Here is a 21,657-nt window from a genome sequence, read left to right on the forward strand (position 1 = left end):
GAGACCACTGAGCTGCTCCACCTGAACATGGACGTCACGCAACACTGACGAGGACACGGATGCATGTGAAATCAAACCAGGGAGGGAGTCTACCGCAGGAGTGCGTCCATGCAGGATTCCTTATACCAGCAGAGTTGCTGCATATCTACGTGTGTGTGTGCGTGCGTGTGTGTGTGTGTGTGTGTGTGTGTGCGTGTGCGCACACACGTTGCATATTGGTGACACAGCTCTTGTTAAAAGTGAACTGGACTCTGCTTTTCATTAAGGCCGTGCTCCCAGTCTGCTTGTTTTCACAGTCTGACACCGTGCTCAGCTTTAGTTACAAGTATCTTTATTCCACCGCAAGCTTTTTAAAGTTGATTATCTCGTGGGCTGAACCTTATTGGATTGTTTAAAGAGCAAAGAGACAAGATTGACTACACACACACACACACAAAAAAAAAAAACCCAGACATTTAAGTTAATCTTCCTCAGACAAAGCAAAGTTACTCATCATGGCTGCTCTTTCTGCACGTGCCACTACTTAACCTCTAAATATAAATCTAATTTGCTCCCCATGTGTAAGCCCTGTCATTCCATACTGCCTAGAATCTATGCTAAGTAAATATATTGCATGTATCGCTTGATTCATTCCCGAGCCAAAATACGTAGGAAGAAGTAGGTCGCCGTTTTGGGTGGAAAAAGCCTTCGTATCAAAGAGCCTGAGCTAAGAGTTTGTTATTCCCAATCTTTTTCATGTTGTCTTTTCTGGCTGTTTTTTCCCTGCTGTTTCCTGACCAGTCCAGCCCAGACTGGAAACCAGCCAGTGTGTTGTTCCAGTGATGTGTGTGTTCCTGTGTGTGTGTGTGTGTGTGTGTGTGTGTGTGTGTGTGTGTGTGTGTGTGTGTGTGTGTGTGTGTGTTCACTCCATGCACTGGTGTAAGACTGAGACGTATCAATAATAGTAGAGGAGGGATGTTGACAGTTGAAAGGTACAGTACAGGATAAACAGGCGCTCCGGCTGTTTTCTTAGCTCTATTTACACCGACTCCAAACAGCACAAGGAAGCAGAGCCAGACACTTCCAGTGACGTGTGTGTTCCTGTGTGTGATTGTGTGCATGTGCCTGCACTGCAGTCATACTCACATGCTTAATGAAGAGCTGAGCCAGTCTCTCCGACTCTTCCAAACACTTCTCCAGCTCTCCTAGGAAGTAGCTACAGAAAAAAAACCACGCACATTTTCAAGATTTCTCAGTTTCTCTTGACCTATTGTTACTTTGTCCTCCTTTCAACCAGAAATGCTATAAATCACCATTTGTCTTTTGCTTCAAGTGCGGACACATTTTTTTTTCAACATGAGGAAAAAAAAACACAATCAAAGACTCACTCTTTATGCCAGTCAAATATTTGGTGAATGTTCCCGAACACAATCTTGTCTTTTCCCTTCATGTCCTCTGGTATACCTTTAGAGCTCATCGTGGCCATGTAACCCTGCAGGAGAAAGATAGAGCCACTGATACAAAAGCTCGCACAGGTCGCTGAATAATCCCTTTAAATGCAGTTAGGCTGTTAAACCACATTGTAGCAATAACACGTGAGCTAATATCAAGCTTTTAGTGACTTTCAGATAGTGAAAAACCTTTCTGTGAACCAAAATATCTCCAGCTATTTATGGCCACAGGAGAGGGATCGACTTGCAACATAATACTCTTCAAGCTCATAATTCACCAAATCTGCCTCAGACTGGAAACGGTGGGTTGGAGGAAAGTGCAGGAATTGTGATGATAAGGATTTAGAGCTCTCTCTCTTCTCTCTCCCTCTCTCTCTCTCTCTCTCTCTCTCTCCCTCTCTCTGACGGACTGACTAAGTTTCCTCTTCTGTGTCGGTGCTGATTGTGTGTGCTGAGCTGTCAGGCTGCCAGGTTTACCTCCACTATGAGCCCCAGGTCTGCTACATAGTGTTTCTCTGTCTCTATAAGCTCCTTCAGTACATACCTGTAAAGATAAGAAATGCAGGGATTAGTGTTTGACTGCCACTGCAACAACTTTTCTAACAATCTGTTTTGCGGGTCCGAGTATCCTAATAAATTTGTAGTTAGGGATTCATTTGAAACTCATTATTTTGGGACGCTTCCAGGGAAGAAGACTGTAATTCGGTGTAAATCTTGGGGGAAACAGACAGGTCAGTTGATACGTCGCAAATGAACTAAACCCAATTCATTATTGTGTAAACTTCTGCGACTTTGCGTCAGCACACAGCAGATCAACTGAACACACAAGCGTGTAAAATGGGAGCGTAAATGTTGTTTCCCAACTGCAAGGGAGTAATTCAAAGATCATTTTTTGTGGAATTATCAACCATCACATATGTCACTCAGTGGTTATGAAGATCCCACGACTCAGCCCAGTACTCACGTGACATCAACTGATGAAGGTCATGAGATGCAGGAAAACTCCTTAATTTGGACTGAAATATTGCTTTTTTCCGTGTGACACTCATTTTAATTTTTATTATTATTATTTTATTATCATATTATTTTATTTTATTTTTAATTTTAGACAGGCGTATTCTCCCCACAGGCTTGAACGAACATGTTTTTTTGACTTTGTGACATCAGACCTTCTGCAAACAGTCATCCGTCTGTTGGCGTGACTGTCTCCCTGAATACGCCAAGTACAAATCTCTAGACACCTCACCAACGACCGAATACAGGAACGCATCAAACATTGCATTTTCTGGTTAAATCATTGTGAGAGGGCATATTCCTGGCCGCTAAACAACTCCTCAACGATTAACATTTTACAAAACAATGCAAGAACTGACACCGAGCACCGAGTGGATGCACTGAACTAATGAGGGCTTGGTTGTGCCAAAACATCCTTCACTTGAATAAAGACATAATGGAAATAATTGTTTTTGCCGGAGTTTAACAGCAGTGCTCAGCGTAGTCGCCAACAGGAAAAACAACAAACCAAGCTTGGAATCTTGGTTTTGACCAACATTTTATATCAGTAATAAGAAATTGAAAAAAAAAAAAAAAAAAAAGAATCCACCAATTATTAATTTATACCTCAGGAAGATTTACAATACCACTCCCAGGCTTTTATCTTCAGAGGGATGGAGGACCATTTCTCTGGAGAAGACAGCTGTGCTGATTCAGAAGGCTGCAGTTCTAAATCACGTCATTCTAGTTCTCAGATCTTTGCACTGGTTTAACTTGCTTCATCGAATTGATTTAAAAAAAAAATCGCTATCAGTTTAAAAGCAGTAAATGGTTTAGGAGAAAAATACATTTCTGATCTGCTGATTCGTTATGAACCATCCAAGCATCTCTGATCATCTGGGACTGATTTTCTTTCTTTTCGCAGAGTCAAAACCCAACAAAGGGAAGCAGCGTTTGGTTAATATGTTCCACATATCTGGAACAATCTTCCAGAGAACTTGAGGTCTGCTCTTACTCTTTTGAATCCAGGCTCAGAACCTTTCTGTTTGCCACTGCTTTTTACTTAATCAAATTTGGAAAGGATCGAACTTTACACTGTACTGTACTCCAACACTAATCATCTGTTTAATCTCACCGTCGTTTATGAGAGTAACTTTGACTTGCCTTCTTGTTGAATGGTACAGTACAAATAAACTCGGCTCGCCTCACCAATACTACTATACCACCACTTATATAATTTCCTGGTCGTGTCTTCTAAACTCAAATTAATGAGGAAGTAATTGCCATGTATACAGTCTGAAAAACAAGTTGTATCCCAAGAACCAGATGCACCAAATTACACAGTTCTTTCTGGGAAACATCCTGGGAAATATGTTTAAAATTACAGAGAAGTGTTGTTCTTCTGTATTCTAGTGCAGTGACCTGATTCATGGTCCTTTTTCACAGAAGAGGTTTGACTTGTCAGCGCGGAGAAATTGCATTAATAATGGCTTTGTTGGATACTGGCGTCTAAGTGAGTCCTGACTGTGGAAGAGTGACCTCGCAGGACCCTGAAAATCAAGCAGCTCAATGGAATCCAGCCATCATTAATGGTATTATTTACACCAGCGCTGCCCTCGCCGGGTCAACGTGTCCAAACAGCTTCCATCAATGAAGCCTATTCTTATGAGCAGATTTCAAGAAAATTCTCTAAATAAGTTGATTATAGAGCCTGAAGATCACATCAGGATTTATTTATCTTCAAGTACTCTGTGTTACCTCATGCCTTAGCAGGAGCAGTGCTGGGCCAGTCCTTCAGGGAGTGATAACACACAGCCAGATACAGCAGGAGAGATGTTCTCTCACCTTGGAGTCTGCAGTAATGGGTCTTGGGGGCGGGTGTGCCCCGACTGTGGCCTGTTCAGACACTGACCACAGTGGCTGGTCTGCCTGACTGTGGGTTGAGCTCTGGTCGAGTCGAGGCTGCGAATGCGGACGTGGTTATTATCGGTCTGCGGCTGTAGGTCTATTGTGGCGATGGCAGCAGAAACTGCTCTGTTCTTTCCTGCCGCGATGAAATCCAACTCTTGCGATTTATGGGCGCATCTGTCAGATACGTGACGTCACCAACCAGGAGCTCATGATGACTCCAGGCCCAGCAGCCTCCTGTCTGTGACTGATCTAAATCTTTGGTTCAGAAGGAGCCAAATATTGACTGATTGATTGCTGAGCGGATATTTGACACAAACATCTGAGTGGCCTTACTCTAATATTCTGCTTCTTAGCTGTTAGCAACGTGGTGTTACATGAATGTTGGCATTTATTATGGAATGCTACAATCCCAAATTACTTTGCAAACATTGACCAGGGTAAAAACGCTCTTTGTGAACATCTTAGCATCGGCTGCTCTTCACAAACGTTGGACTGAAATGATTTATTCTGCTCTTTGTGGTGCATAGATGGAAATCTTACACATGCCTTCACTCAAATATCACGTTGTTTCTGCCGTGTGGCAGCGTAGCGCTGCCATGAGGTTTATCAGTGGCAATAAACTGAAATTTCTCTGACTTGACAAAACACATACATGCTTTTCTCCAAGGCCATCCTTCTCTCCTCCTCTGTGTCAGCCACGGCTGACCACTGGCTGGAGGTATCATCCATCAAGCCTGAGCTGCTGTCATCTGGCAGAACACTGATGCACGGATTGTCCTGAGGAGACAAAGAAATGGTTTGTTAATGTTTTTGGTGCCACGATGGTGGATCATGTCAGGAATACAGTAAGCAAGGACAGCAGGAGGGAGATGGTAATGATGCAGGTTGCCAAGGTGACCAGGGACAGCAGAGAGGCATGAGGAGCAGAGATTGGATGATAGGAAGATCAGACCGTCAGTGTTACTGATCACGGTGCATCAACCAGAGATAAACAGAGAGAACGGAGAGATGAAAGATAGAGGTGAAGAGTTGGAGGGAGCAACAGGCCTCATTGCTGCTGGAGCTGACAAACAAATGTTCTTGATTAAGTTTTTCCTCCAGAGGAGAAACACAATTACTGCTGAACCCGATGGCAGTGGCATTAGATATCTGATTCATGTGTGAGATAAGAAATGTTATTTTCTTGTTTACCACCTGACAATTAAACCACAGGTGTTCATACATCACATTGTTTTTTTTTACATTTTTGAAGCAGCAACATTTCTGAGGCTGTAAATAGACACACAAACACACACACACACACACACACACACACACACACACACACACACACACGCAGGATAAACCCAAGGTTACTGTTAGCTGATCGGTCGTGTTCATACACATGACCTCCTTTCGGTGCTTTTTCCTGGAATTGATATCATTTCCTTTGGGGGTCCTGTTGCAAATATAGACTCATTGTGCATGTTGCAACAAAGCCTGCAACTAAAACCATCACTAACTCAATGAGTAACATCTGTACCAGAAGAAACAATAATGACACATATCCAGTTCATTTTCTCCATAAATGACTCACTTCCATGTATCTGTGAAATTCTAGCAACTTAGAAAAAACAACCCTCTATTTTTAGCCGTGTTGTTCAAGCCATTACTTTGAGCCAATTCACTTTCTCTCCACTATGTAAACCTAAAGGAGCAGCCGTCTGTCTTCACCTAAATCCCTATGACCCATTGTCCTAGCCAAGCAGAACCTCCCCACCTTAAACACATACACAAGCCTGCACACACAAACCACAGATGTATGCCTGATCCCCCAGACTAACCTGGCAGGCAGCTGTCTGATGGAGAAATAGATAGATGGAGAGATATAGAAGCGAATGGAAAGACGGACAGAAGTTCCTTCATTTGCCCTTTGGCCTAGTTCAACTTGTTCGCCTGCTCTCCACGATAAACTACAAGTTGTGAGCTTTGTGTCCTGTCATGGTGAAGTGTATTTGTGTGTGTGTGTGTGTGTGTGTGTGTGTGTGTGTGACAGAGAGAGAGAGAGAGAGAGAGAGAGAGAGAGAAAGAGGGTGTAGCAGGAGACAGAGAGACTCCATGAGGACCCTTGCTCTCCCAGCTCGTTTTGCCCCGCTAGGAGTGCTCCAGCCTGGCTGACAGGTCTCCCTGGCTCCCTGATCACATCCAGATGTGCTGTGGCAAAGCCCACAGGAAAAATTACCCTCGCCTCTCTCGGTTGCGTGTTTTGTTTTTCTATCCACAAGCCCTCATAAAAAAATTTTTAAAAATGGTTTGTAGAAGTGTTTGCGAATGTGTCTAGAAGAAGTAGGTCCATCATTTCAGTTTTAACTGATAGTTTCTTCTGAAAAATGGAAAATAAATGTTGTTTCACATGAAAAAAGTTGAACTTACATTATTACAAAACATATTAAAAGGCACAGCATCATCGTGTCAGAATTACTTTATAATTTTCAGGTCAAATAATTTAACCGATTTTTCTTCCTGTTACGTATCAACGTCTGTGTTTCTTTCATATCATTTTGTATTCATATCAGTAACTTTAGTTATACGGCGTTTCTTTGAGGATTCAGAAACACACTTGCAGCTGGAATACACACAATACTGCAAATACTGGTTCACTGGGGTTAACCATTGCTGCTGCTTGATGTGGCACACTGCTGTTTCATGTTCTTGAGATGTTGAGACGTTTCAACACCACTGTGTGACATCAAGAACTGTTTCTTAGCACAGGAACTAATATTCTCATGTGGAGGGAGGAGCCATCCATCCCGAGGCATAGGAGCACAAATCAGAACGAGCGTCAGTGAGAAAAGAGGAGCAGTTTGTTTCACACGGTTCTGTTGTGTCTTCCGAGAGTCAACAGCCTTGTTGTCTACAATCTGAAAGGATGGCAATGAGGAGATCACACGATAACTGCAGCACTCGATTCTTTACAGCAATTCTTTTTTCTTTTTTTTTCCTCTATGAGAAACTGTTTATTTGTTTTCTCTCTGTGACAGTACAAACTATTCACTGGGGAAACCAATGAAATAAATATTGCAATCCACAGTTCCGGCTTCCTCCTTGACACCGCTGCTTGGTGAACAGCTGACATGCAATGAAAAAAACTTTCCCCTGACCAAGAAACAATTAACATGTTCCCAAAAAAAAAAAAAAAAGCACTACTGTGGGGGGGGGGGGGGGGGGGGGGATCACATCTGAGACAATGATGTGGAGACATTAGGAGGAAACAAAAGAGCACATAGAGTACTTCTGGACACGTGACCAATAACGGAAGAGAGACAGAAACCACAGTTCTGAATGACTGACCCACATCGTTTAATCTACCTCTTGTTCTCTCTTCAAAGATTGGCAGTAAAAACACCAAACCACTGACCTCACCCCCTGATGTAATCGCATTAATGGTGTTTGATGTGTTGCTGAGACTGAAATTAAATGTTCTGGAGTCGAATCACCACAACAGGAGACACTCCAAAATCCTCCGATTATCATCGCTGTTTTCAGTCGAGAGGTGCTGCTGCTGATTCACGCAACATCACGCAACCCTCCGACTTGCAGTACTCCGAATGATGGAGAAATCAGAGTATATGTTTGCACAGAGTTCTTTTTCAGCTTTTTCACACAAATGGAGTCATCTTTCATCACATCTGCCATTTTGTGCTATTCTGTATTTGTCTTCAGGCATGTGCTTTTGTTACGTGCAGAATATGAGTAATGCATCACACAGGTCTCTACCCTCTGGCCCTCTGGCACATCGATCTGCTCCCTGAGAGCCTTGTATTCATTATCCCTTTCATGTCTGGGTGTGTGCGTTTATGTGTAATGTATATGGCTATATGTGTGCATGTTTGTATTTCTTGGCTTGTGTGTGTGTGTCTGTGTGTGTGTGTGGTTGCAGAGAGCAGTGGTCCTATGTGCGTCTGTGTGTTTGTTTTGCCTGATAGTTGAGCTCTGCCAGCAGCAGCCCAGTTAGTCATTTCCAGATCTCACTGGAGGGCCATGGAGACAACGAGGACTGATGTCACCTCCCCGCCAGGCTGGGTCCTCACCGTGAATGTTGCTGCTACTCCATCACCGTTAACTGCGTGCTAAAATTAATCAGTATTAGGTTTGCTCCTGATACTCTGTGTCTGATCTACCTCTCTGCAAACAGAAAGATGCTGACATATTTTCTGCTTGATATTAACTCTGTTTGACAAAAATACAAAGTGTTGCCAGATACATCAGGTTGGATAAGTCTAGTTTAGCGGAACAGCGGGTATAAGCTTGCCACTGGACCATGATTCAGTCAGCTTTCTCTGCCGCTTCAGTGTCTGCAGGTTGACCCTCACTGTGTGAAACTGACTCAGAGCTAGCAGGCTAGTAGCAACCTACACGCTGAAAACTGCAAGTTTCGACAAGGAACTGGATTGTTATTCTGAGCACTTGTAAAAGATATTAACATATATGAGTTAAAGACAAATTTCCAGAATGGAACGTGACGGGATTGCATGGGTACCATCACTGCATCCAAGGCTTTTAACCCCGCCCATGACAATTATTATTGGTTCACAGAAAAATAAACAAGCCACATCTACTTTAGCAGAATGATGACAATGATGGCACAGCAAACAGGAGGGATGTCTGGCTACATGACATTAGACCGTGTTAGTTGTCATGTACAATACATCAGGCGGACAGACCTGGGTGTGAGGCAGCGACGTGCAGCCAATCAGCGAATCAGTTATGTAACTGGGGGACTGCAGTGTAGCCGGTGACAGGTCCTCAGGGCTTGCCAGGCCCTCTTTCCACTCCTGGAACACACACACACACACACACACACACACACACACACACACACACACACACACACACACACACACACACACACACACACACACACACAAAAACACATATTCACTTTTCAGAATAACACCATAGCATGTCCATAGCATGCTCATTAATTCCGACACACAGGCAGCTGCACAGTTGCAAATGTGAGACGTGAGTCATACAACATGGCGGCCTCGGGTTCCTGCGGGCTGAGCCAGCAGTCCTGCTGTTCTATCACATCACCATCTGCCATGATACCTGCCATAACCTCTGTCTGCGCTTATATTTGTGAGCTACCTCGGGTTGGTCTGAGTTTGTGTTTATATAAGACTGTTTAACCAGTTCATATGAAGGCCTCGTGACAGAGATGGTCTGTTAATATTCTAATAAGTTTACTTAGAAGGTGGCTCATTACGAAGGAGGCAAAGCCTGTTTGGTTTAGATCATGTGACAAGATCAACTTGCTGCACTATCAGGATTTACTGCTCACCAGTTCTCGATGGGTGACAGGCAAGATGGTGAGGGGCTCATCAGGCCTCAGGGGGCTACCCAGATCCTGACTGTGGCTGTGGGACGGAAGAGGCGGTGGAGGCTTTCCCTCAAGTTTGCGGATCTGATGCTCCCCTTTGGCAGTGGCCCCGGCACTGAGTTTGCGAACAGGGTTTGTGAGCCATTTCTTCAGGGTGCTGACAGAGCGTTTGGAGCCGGGGGAGCTGGGGGCCGAGCTGCCTGATGCCTGCGGGGGCAGGGACGCCACAGAGGTAGAGATGCTGCCCTCACTGCCTGCTGCTGAATATGAGTCTGTAGAAACAGAAGAATTATTGGTAAAACAGGGATTACGTAAGGGTAAAATAATGGCAGACGACTGATAAATAAGGGGTTGGATAACAGGCAAGAGTGAACTCCAACTCCACACGTTCAAACCTCCATGGACCATTAATCGATAGATCTATGGACAGAAATAACAGTCAAAGAGAACGTTTTCTGTGAGATGAATGAACATCCCATGATGCATGGAATGAGGGCAGTAGTGCAGGTCAGCAGTGGGTCAGTGGAGGACTGGAGACAGAGGACATGTAAACACTGGGTGAGAAGAAGCAAAGGAGAGAAATAAAAACAAAGAGTGGATGTATAAAAATAGCCGTTCTCCTCAAACACAGCTGCATGGCTGTGAGAGATCCACTGTTTATGTGAAGCAGACCGTTTTTGTATTTGAGCTGTGCGTCCAGTCACATGACAGGAAAGCCAGACGGCAGGTCAGGTTGGGCTATAGTTGATGAGTAAAACACTCAGCAGACCGGCTGCACCGCCATGATGTCAGGAGGACATGGGAAGGGAACTGAGGGGCTGGAGGGCTGCGGCCGGACATCCACTTTAATTCCTTTATAGAAAACTGGATTCTTGCTTGAGACGGTTTGTTTTTTCTGTCTTGTCTTGTCCCCCATTTCCATCCTGCCTCATCAGCCAGCCATCCTCGACCTCCAGATAGCGTTTCCTCTATGTGTGTGTCTGGAGTGTTTTATCTGTTGTGTGCAAACACAGTTCAGTCATGCATCACATCCATCTTCTTGCCCTCGACCCGATCTCTGACCCTTGGTCACCACCCTCTTACACATGGAGAAACACTCTCTCCTGCTAACACTCATAGGGTTCTCTATTGTTCCAACACAGCAGCTATTCCATACTGACTCTCAGCAGAGGAGAATAACATCGGTGATAAAAACTCCCCTCAGGTTTGCAAGAAAATGCACTTTAAATCAAGTTTATTTGTATTGTGAACGCATTTCATTTGTGTTTAAGAAAACAGCACTGTCTTCAAACCAGGGAGATCTTACCACCCACCCAAAGGCAAAACCAAGTTTACAGTTCAATCAGACTTTGTTTAATTTCGTTCCTTTAGATATACGGTTGTCACCACTGTGTACTACTCTCTCCACTGCGTGAACCTCAGTCACAGTGTTTAGAAATGAGGGCTAACCTCAGAGCAAACCACTTAAGACATCATGTTGCTGCTGGTGCACACAAATTTAGATAAAACAAATTGTTTGTGGATTCTAGTTGCTAACAAAAAGCCTCCAACCTTGTCTGTTTGTGTATTTCCCCCACAGAGACGACATTTCCTCTGTAATCTTTCTCCAGCGCGCCTCGCCAGTCTTTTTAAAGGCGTGTGTGTGTGTGTGTGTGTGTGTGTGTGTGTGTGTGTGTGTGTGTGTGTGTGTGTGTTTGTGTGAGTGTGATCCCAGGCTGGCCAATTTCCCCATCCTCCCTGCTGCTACCCCACACCCCACACCCCCCATCCACATGAAAGACCAGTGAGTGTAAGGAGATCTGAGCCTGGCAGGATGGGGGGGTTGGGTGGGGGTGGGGGTGGGCAAGGAGAGGGGCATAGACTGCAACTTTGAACAATTACTTGATGGGTCCATAGACGGTGAGACGACATAAAACAGACAGCAAAGCCTTTGCTCTTTGTGAAATGTCTCTGCTGTAAAAGGCAATAGGATTTCAAACTGTGGCTGTTGGTGTAAAAAGCCCGGGGCTAAATGTGCATCATCTCTGAGGGTCCTCAGCAAGAGAGAGGATGCGAGAATGATGCTGAGCAAATGTGATGCATGCTCCCTCCCCAACCCCCAGCTTCTCTGACTTCAAACAAGAACCAGGCCTGTGGTTTGTGTTTCCCGGTATTCCCTGCTGAGGTTCAGTCAGGACAGGGGTCATAGTGCAGAGACACTGCCAGGAACCCCGTTGTAAGCAGCTCCAGACATCAGCTGAGATAGCTTATCAAAAATAAGAGAGGGCAGGAGAGGTTGACACCCTTTCATTGCCTGGAGGCAAAGGAGATTCAGAGGAGACGTGATTAAAAATGATGTCAGAAGGACACGGTGGCTCTATGATGCAGATTTATAACGTGGTGTTGACATAATTTACTGGTTTTATAAGGAGGATAGATCCATCTGCATCTGTCACCATGGCAACTCTACACCTCCCCTATCAATGCATATATGGGTCAGTTTCCCTGTTGACCGTATTGTTATGAAACCTTATACAAGCCATCATAATGACATCTAGAACAGATTTTAGTCACAGCAACAGCGAGGAAACTGAAACGCAAAGGGAACCGACAAGCTTCCCCTCAGAGCAGCGTGCCTCCGCTCCCCCCACACACTGCAGGATGAGAGGAGTTGATACCATTATACACCTACACACCATGGAAAATGGGAGAAAGAAGAAAAAAAACCTTCCCACTCTTCCTGTGTTAGTCGTGCAGCATACCGATAGTGACATTCATCTTGGTAATGGTGCTTCTAAGAAAAGATTATCCAGGCTGATTCTGTAAATGCCGCTTGACTGTTGTTTATGTGCTCAGGATAATCGGCATCCGAAGGAGCGGGGCAGCAGGACTGCATTACGCTGGCCTGATCTGTGGTGATCAGTTAATGCTGGGATTTCACCGGTCGCCCACTCGCTGTCTGAGAGACAGAGCAGCTGGGAAGCTCGCCGAAAACTTGCTGTGCTATGTAATTTAGGTGCTGAGTAGGTCTGAGTGGAAAAGCAGTTGGAGACGTTCTCTTCACTCATGTTCTTCACTTGCGTTAAAGTGACACAGGAACACGGTAGCGCTGCTGACGGTCCAGCTCACTTTTCTCAGAGTCGGTGGGTTCTTCTGAATGAGCGTTGGGTTAAATTCCTGAAATAAAGTCTGAGGTTCACACACGCTTGTGACATTTCAACGTTTTGTCTGATGGCATAAAATACAAACCTTGTGAATTTCCAATCTTTTGTGGGACTTAGAACAGCCAACAAGTAACTCAGTGAGACTCCAGAGGTCGTCACGGACTAAACATCATGACGCTGAACGCAGGAGCAGAGCTTGTGGAAGTCACGTGACTGCCTGGGATTTTGAACAATCCCATTTACGCTTCAAAAATCCCAAAAAGTGCGGTTAAGTTATGATTATCTTGCAATACCAAATGTTGCAGTATAAAAGATTTCAGCACTGATCTACTTTGTTGTCCAGCTGGTACAATAGCCAACTCACTGACTGAGACACTTCTGAGTTGATAAATGAGGCAGATCATTGGTCATTTTTTTCTGGTTTGATCCGATCCCAGAGTTCCATCATGTTTTTCTTGACGTGTGTACACTAAATCAGTCTTTTAACTCCATGTCTGATCTAATCATTTGATGCCTTTCAAGCATTAGTCGGATTTAAATATCTAGTGACCGTCTGAGACATCTCGTGGAATATTTTTGTGAACGTCACAAACATCTGAGACATGATTGAATCAAAGGTGAATTTCCTTCCTGTTAAGGTCTGAAAAATGGAGAGAAAATAAAGGAAAATTCACACGAGCCAAGCTGCCTTGAATAAGTGGAGGATGTAGATGGATATGTGCTGTGAGTGTGTGTGTGTGTGTGTGTGTGTGTGTGTGTGTGTGTGTCCCCGAAGAAGTTTGGTGCAACTTCCTTTTATTGATCAGATGATAAGTGAGAGCTGCTGAACCAACGAATCAGGGTAAAAGCGTTGGCTGTAATGGAGCAAACTTGTTCACAGCCACTCAACTCAGGAGGTCTCTGCCGATGCTACTGCCTCTCGGGACCATATAAGCCGTCTGGGACTCTGTAATCCAACAATACACACAACCAGACAGATATGGAGGAGCACACACACGCTGCCACAGAAAAATGGCCTCCTTTTTTTCCAGGATAGCTGTCCAAATGAGTGTCTGCAGACGGAGCTTCCAGTATCATCCATCTGTCATAGCAGGTGACCGCCCGCGGAGACAAACCTGTCAAATGTCCAACTGAAAGACTCTTAGTTCTGCTACCAGATGCCCACCTGCATCAACACTAACAACCCTTAACACAACACCATGCTTATCCTCTCTATTCTCTCTCCTTCAGAGCCCTCCCCAACCCCAAGCTCTTACATTTCACCCTCTCGGAGGAAATGGACACTTCACATCAGCTAGCAGGAGCTGGGCAGCACTCAAACGTGCTGACTGAGAGACAGCGAGGCACTTAGTACCTGAAACACATGACTGGAAACTCCTTCCTGTTCTCTGATGAACCTCTACAGATATAAGGTTTCACCAGGGCAAGGATTTTGATCTTCAATGAACTTGTCCACCTTTTGTAACACCCATTTTCTTTTTCTCATTACATTATCATTTTTTGGCTTGAATGTATTTGTTTGTGTTGTTTCTGATTTATAGAAACTGACACTTGACTGTTCCCTCCTTTTTCCTGCCCCCCACCCCCACCCCTTCGTCTTCTCCCTCAACTGTGTGTGTGTGTGTGTGTCTCTCTCTTGGTCTTTTACTCTACTACCCTTGGTTGCACTCTCACCTCCTGCAGCCCTCTGCATCTCTCTGCACTGCAGTGCTTTTAAGAGTTTGGCCAGGTCCTGCCCTGGGATCTCAACACTCCCTCCTGTGATGCAACGCTTTGCCCCAAAGCTGCTGAGACCAGCACGAGCATGCAAAACAAACTGGCAGGGAAGAGACAGTGACCTCTCCTCTCCTCTTTCCTCAAAAATCCCGATGGACTCCAGGACAAGGGAACCGAACATTCAACAATGTCCATTTATTTCTGGGTTTTAGGACTCCCACTTACATAACTCAGTTATTATTAATGAGAAGTCTTTCAGATGGGTGGAAACGAACACATATTTTGATGAGAGGTGGTGGAGCAGAGGGGCTGACGAGGAGAGCAGAGATTATTCATGATTTGGATATGCAGTAAATAAAAGTTAAGCAGCAAATGCCAGCCAGATTGAAGCTAAAACCTTGAGTGTGAAGGAGCAGACGGTAAAGAGAAGAAGAGTGGGGAAGTGATTAGGTGCAAGCTGCGTTTCAAATTTCCTTAAGCGCATATAAGAACGACGTGTGCTAATTCTTAAACTGAACTATAAACACATGTATGCATTTTCCGTGTGCATATAAGAATGTTTGCGTGAGTAACTTTTGAAGTGACATATTGCACTCAGACAACTGAAGAAAGATTTCCTGTCCTTGCACTGACCTAGTTTATGCAGATGCACACATGCATTCACGGCCATGCTTCCAGGAGCACAGACGGAAATACGTGGTAGACATAGTCAAGTGACACAAAACAATTCATCGGGGTCGGTTTCCCACCATCCACACTCACAACCAGACTCTCTGGCATATTTTTCATCAATGTAAAGCAACACAGCAATGACAGTAACAGGAAAACAAGCCTGGATAGAGGATGCTGGTATTAATCCTTCTGTGTGGAAAAGAGATTCAAACACTTCTCCTGATGAGGGCTTATGAAACAGCCCTAAATGATCTAAACCACCACCACAAGTGCCGGTGTCAAAATCAGGTCAACACAAGCATGCAGATGCATTTCAAGTGGTGCATTTACATCCCAGTTGCTGCCTGTTAGTGAAATATTTCTCCAATTGTCTAACTTTCAGAATTCCTCCAGCCTCTACTCTGTCTCAAATTGTATTTCCTCAGACGGACGAGGCATCAACCTCGCTGGACAGAGGTGATCTCAGCACATTGTTTTTCCTTCAGCAAACTCCTGGCAGAGACTGGAAGCATGATTGTGGGTAGCAGACCTGAAAACTCAAGACATTCCTGCAGAGAGAAACCTGGCAGTTGCTGGCACCATCTGCCCTTCATTTCCTTAATTTTAGTTCTGGAAGACCAGATACACATCAGGGATTAAGATTCTAGTGCGGTCAATTTCACCCTCACACATTATCACCTGAAAATCATAAGAAGAATACAGATTGACAATTCTCTCTCTGGATTCACCCACACGTCTGTGCTCAGAGTGAACACCACTGGTCACGGATAAGTGGCCTCAGGCACATATACATCACATGTTTGTAACATACAACATAACATAAATGTTCTGAAAATGAGACTGAATGTATAAATTTCCAACAGAGCCTCTTATTTGACTTTACAGAACAATAATGTAATGAATCATAATTTCACTTATAGTTATAATCAGATGTAAATAAATAAATACATTCAAAAAAAATCATACAAAGATCCATTAAAATGTTTTTCTTCTGGTATTATCGTGTTTGAGATGTTGCATTTAATCTTTAATTGCATTTGTGTAATCTACAACAAAATGTACCGTGAGCATAAGTGAACATCCAAATAAAACCATAAAAGGCAGCAGACGTACGGGCCAAGTCACAAACCAACAAACCATTTGTCAGGTAACGTAAAACTGAGCGACAAGAAGAAAAGAGGAAAGTTTCACCATAACATTTTTCTGCCCTGAGTAAAAGCCTGGATATTTCACAATGCAACAAAATCCATCTTTCAACATTAAAAAGTGAAATGTCATGCGTAAACAGCGCGTGTGTTGGTCCGGTACACAGCAATGTTGTACTGAATGCAGCTGTGCGATCATTTTGCACTCAGGTGTGTAGAAAAGTATGTCAGTCCAAGAAATATCGACGTCATTAATATGGCGTGCGACCTTCCACCACTTGCTTCTCAAACTTTTAGGCTACTGTGATTCAAAATGATAAATGATGATAAACACCAAGTGTCAGAAATCTCATTGTACTGCTCACTACCAAGGAAACAAGTGAGCTCCTCCAGCCTGGCCAGGAAGAGCAAACTGGCTATCTTGGTGTAGATGTCAGTGTTTTGGATCAGACCCTTGATGATATGGACAGTGAGGAGTCTAAAACTGCTGACTGATTCCACTGTGGCTCATATATTTGAGGAGTCTCCCACTGCTTTCCTATAATCCGTAACACCGCTTTGTTACTGGTACCGACGGTGGAGCAAAACTGGGAGGTAGAGACTATCTCAACCGTGTGAAAACATCTTGCAAACCTCTTGCTGGCAGCAAGTCGTTGTCTCACATCGTGCAAAATGATAAGCATTAACATCAGTTTTGTAAGGTGTCCGGCATTCTCCTATTCCAGTTAAAGACCTGGACGGACGAGTGGTGATACTGCTGTTCAGGGTCGCAGGTGCTGTGTCTCACAAACGCTGAGCTGAAGGTTCAACAAGGTGACAATGAGGTGAGCTTGGCCACAGTACTGCATGAACAGGGAGAGCAGGGGTGGGCCAAGGACACAGCCCTGGGGGGCTCCAGTGATGGGAGTGGAGCAGGTGGTGGTCGAGAGTATAAACCAGTTTAGCAGCAGTCAGCACACATACACACTTAAAGGCTTCTATTGATCATCATAATGATTATTTGAGCACACCAAAGCGATGGCGAGAGACAGAAAGAGGAACAGGGAGAGAGGGAGAGAGGGAGTGAGTGCCTCACACTTGTGTTTAGGGGTAAACAAGGCTGTCATTAAGCCTGAGGTGGCTGAGGACACGGAGCAGTTTAAAAGCGATTGTGATTCCATATGGCAGCTGTGGCAGTGCCAGTCAGGATGCCTGCGAGGAGCTGGAGACGGAGCTGTGGTGCCTGCTGGGCCTGGAGGATGTGGAGCCTCTCCTCTTGGCCTCGGCAGCCTCACAACTATGGACGCTTGCTGTTCTTCACACCGGCTGTGTACAAGGTCACTGCTCTGAGCTGCATGTCGCAACTGTATACCAAATGTGCATTGGTAATACACGGACACACACACAAACACACACACACACAATCGTGTTTCAGCGTCTGAGCATTCACCCCATTCTGATATAGCGAAGCAGATTTGAGGTAAGAGGTTCACATGTCTGACACACTGTCTGACCTGCAGATGTGTGCCTGCTGTGAAAAGATGTGCTGGTACAGGGATTCTCAGTCAGACTTGATGGGCTTTCCAGACAAATATTCTCCTTCCTTTCCATGGCTCTCTGCCTCTCCCCACTCTCATCGCCATAGCAACTAAACCCAGAAGGAGAGAGCAAGGGACGGCCGTACAAAAGATTGTCTTGCCATCGGCAAGACGTGAAATGAAGCAGCGCATACGGGCACACACTCACACTAACTGATGTCGCACACAGGAACAAACACATAGACATATGTGACACACATGCATGAAGTGTAATAATTAGCATAGCCTCGCATCAGTATTTATACTATCATATACCTCTAGATGTTGTTTGTAAAATACTCATTCCAGATTCAAACCATCTGCACCTGTCAGCTCTTGACTATTTCAGATCAAAACCTGCGTTTGGAGCAGGAGCTCTCCATATGGCCATCGAGAGCTCGTCCTGTGAATACACAAAATTCATTCAAGGGGAAATGGACCTGGACTTTGGATTCAGGCTGCACCCTTGAGTCCACAACACAGACCCAAAGAGCCGGGCCATTGCGTCCAGGCTGCATGCTCTACCATAGTGCCAGCGCCTCATTGTATTTCCACAGACACAACAGTCAGCTGTTCTGGGGATCAATTCATATACAAGCAGCACCGCCTCTCACTTTATATTGTTATTTTGCTTTCTGCTTTGTTTTTGGACGTTTTTGAGCACTGCGGAGAGAAGCAGCCTGAATCAGACGACTCCTCTTGGAAACTTATAGGAAACTTCCGTGAGGAGGTTCTGAGTCAATATTTCCTTCATTATAGAAAAGTAACAGGTTGGAGAATGTAACAGAACATAAGAATGAGTAAGTAAAATGCAACAGACAGACAAAATTCCTTATACAGTAAGACCTAAAGAAGCAGACACCCCTAAAGCCTGCAAGCATAAAAAGACCCATATGGGCTTAAATGTGGGGGTAGTCTCACAGGGGGAAGTCGCTGCTCTCCCCCTCTGCACTGTTGGAGAATTCTTTCTAAACAAGGTATGGAATGCACTCCTGTGTTTCATAATTTGTTCCCTCATTCTCCTCCTCTTCGCATTTACAAACAGAGCCTTGAGGAAGGGAAAAAGAGATGGAAAGAGAAGAAGATAAGAGGAGAAATGCACGGAAGCTAAGAAATATGTCAGGGTAAGGCCGTATTGTCGAGCAAAAGGAAAGGAGAATGGACTGTGAAAAAAAGAGATGTTGAAAATAGTATAAAAAGGGGAGACAACATAATTAATGACCGGCTGACTGGCTGTATGCCGACCAGTCTGAGAGAGGAACGTAGGGAAGAGGAGGCAGGGAGAGAAAATGAGAATGCCCTAGGAATGATTTTAATGCTCCACTTGGTGTTCACATTCCACACCGGCAAATCATGCAACATTCAACCCAGAATTCATCCAGCTGAGATACTGGGAGCGCTGGATTTGATCTGTTTGTCCCTCTGTCTGTCAGAGGAACACACTATAAAGACAGATTGCATCACAGAGGGGAGGCAGGGGGTTGGGTGGGTGGGCACCAGGAGATGACGAGGTGGAGGGTGGGCCTGGATGCAAAGATTAAAAATATCTCTACTGGACACAAGGCACAGCAGCCCAGCAGCATACCTTCAATTCAGCTATTTCTGTTGCTTTTTCCATAATGTCTGCAGTCTGCCTTATAAGCTGAGGACAAAAAAAGGTTCTCCAGCTGAGACATAAAAAGACACACGGCTGTTGTCACAACAATTTTCCTTTGCATTTGCCAACAGCGCTGTTTTCTGTTAACGATCTGTTGCAAAATTATTCATGGATTTTGGGGTTAACTGAGGAGAACATTGGGGTTCGAGTCCCTCAGTTTGAGGACAACCAGACTAGTAGTGCCCTTGAGCAAGATGCTGCATCTCTACCAGCTCCCGAAGCTGCAGTGCATAAAAATAATCCTACGACAATGATGAAGTATTTTATTTCAAATTGCCTGGAAACTGCATCAAATGAGCCATGAAAATGAACATTGCCAAATAACAGAAGAGCACACGGGTTGGCCAAAATAACAGAGACACTTCAGCGACAAAGAAAACCTAAAACAATTACTCGATTCACTGGAATCATCAATCAAAAGAAAGATAACGAGCCATGATCAATTAATCAATTAATCAGTTTGCTGCCGTAGGATATGGACTGTTGGTCAGCCAAAACAAACAATCTGATGATGTCAAGGGAAGCCGCCACATGCTTGTTTCACTGTTTTCTGTCATTTTACAGTCAAAAGTTACAGTGAGAGAAACGAGGAGCTGTGCAGCCACTCAGTCATTATAACAGCTGCAGCCTGCAGCCTTGTCTCTAACGAACTTCACCGTCTCAACAAGTCCACTGTCTTTGATTCCACACAGTCGCCAGTGATGCAAATTACCCTCAAATCCATAAAAGGCAAATTTATGAATTTAGGGAAAATAAAAGTTAACATTTAATCCACTTGAAATGTATAAACGAGCACATGTATGTGTTTTTTGCTCATGTATGTCAATGTGATGCGCACACACCCACCCAAGCACAAACAATGTAGTGTGAGGCAATTACAACTCCATTTATGGTTGCGTTGTGAATCCAAACTTTCCTTTTTTTTACATATTTCTCTGTACTCGTTGCCATTTATCTGTGTGTGTGTTTGTGTGTGTATGTGTGTGTGTGTGTGTGTGTGTGTGTGTGTGTGTGTGTGTGTGTGTGTGTGTGTGTCTTTGCTAGGGGGGATCCTTGTCCTAACCCACTGCATGCGTGAGTCAACACTGGGCTACACACTCACACATAAACACACACAGATGCACAGTCAGACAATATGTACAGTTTGTGCTTTTTCCTTCATTAAAGCGACATCAAGGAAAAAAGGAAGAAGGGAAGTGACGAGAGCACTTACAGGGAGAGATGGATATTTGGGACCCACAGATGGAAAACTTGTTGTTGCTATGCTGCTGCTAAGCAAGACTCAACTGTCTCAGTGGGGGAACAGAGCAGGTCAGGGACACGTCGAGAAAAAGACTCGAGATATGTGTGTTAGAGACAGAGAGAGAATAAAGCTTTAACTGTCAGCAATCCAACGCCTTTGTAAAGCTAAAACCAAACCTCCCGTGCTGAAATTAGTGTATTTGACAGGCCTATTGTACCCACAGACTGGTTTTACATTCAGAAAATGTGTGAAGCTTTCTATTTGCAGTGTACTCTGTTGTGTGCACTGTGCCGAAGTCTGCTCCAGGAAATCCTCTGATTTATGTCAGATTTTAAACTCCTCAGTGTTTTTCAAAACAGGTCCGTTCTCAATTGCACAGCTTGTGTTCAAACTGCTGAGAAAAACAACATATTTGTACTGCCTATTGAAATACATTTTTTCGATACTTCCTCCAAGTCATATGAGATAGTATTGTATGCCCTTATCAGATGTTTAGTGGAAAAATGATATTCAAAAATAGGTCATTTTATTAGCTGCGCTTCGTCCTTATCAGCCGCTTGTTGGCTCTGTTTTTCTATGCTTATGTGTCAGATTTACCTCAGGGTGCATTCTGAACCGTTACCAAAGATGCAATGGGGAGACGATTATGTTGGCTTCGGTTGTCGAGCTTTATATCATGCTTAACATGACCATGTATGTAGAAGAAAAACACTGTCAGTGTCACTGCTGCGAGTCTGTTCAGGGTTTTAATGTGAATTCCTTCCCACGTCTCAAAGTCAGTAACTGATCCTAGAAGAGCAGAGACGTTCGCTTTGACATTAGAACTCAT

At 44.3% G+C, this 21,657-nt stretch overlaps 1 protein-coding gene across 3 annotated transcripts in view; it reads right to left on the reverse strand.

Annotated features, from left to right (window-relative positions):
- Positions 1-21,657, reverse strand: part of arhgef25a (Rho guanine nucleotide exchange factor (GEF) 25a) — a 45,135-nt gene that overhangs the window by 6,648 nt on the left and 16,830 nt on the right. For all 3 annotated transcript variants that reach the window (XM_086214779.1, XM_086214778.1, XM_086214780.1), the window contains 6 exons: positions 9,658-9,968; positions 9,038-9,148; positions 4,987-5,111; positions 1,908-1,974; positions 1,368-1,471; positions 1,126-1,195 (listed from right to left, as the gene is read on the reverse strand). In XM_086214779.1, coding sequence (XP_086070905.1) covers positions 1,126-1,195; positions 1,368-1,471; positions 1,908-1,974; positions 4,987-5,111; positions 9,038-9,148; positions 9,658-9,968 — 788 coding nt within the window. The remainder of the gene's footprint in view (positions 1-1,125; positions 1,196-1,367; positions 1,472-1,907; positions 1,975-4,986; positions 5,112-9,037; positions 9,149-9,657; positions 9,969-21,657) is intronic.

This window comes from Aulostomus chinensis, chromosome 9 (genome assembly GCF_037954235.1).
Source record: "Aulostomus chinensis isolate RoL2024-O1b breed Wild chromosome 9, RoL_Achi_v1.0, whole genome shotgun sequence".
Taxonomy (NCBI): Eukaryota; Metazoa; Chordata; class Actinopteri; order Syngnathiformes; family Aulostomidae; genus Aulostomus; species Aulostomus chinensis.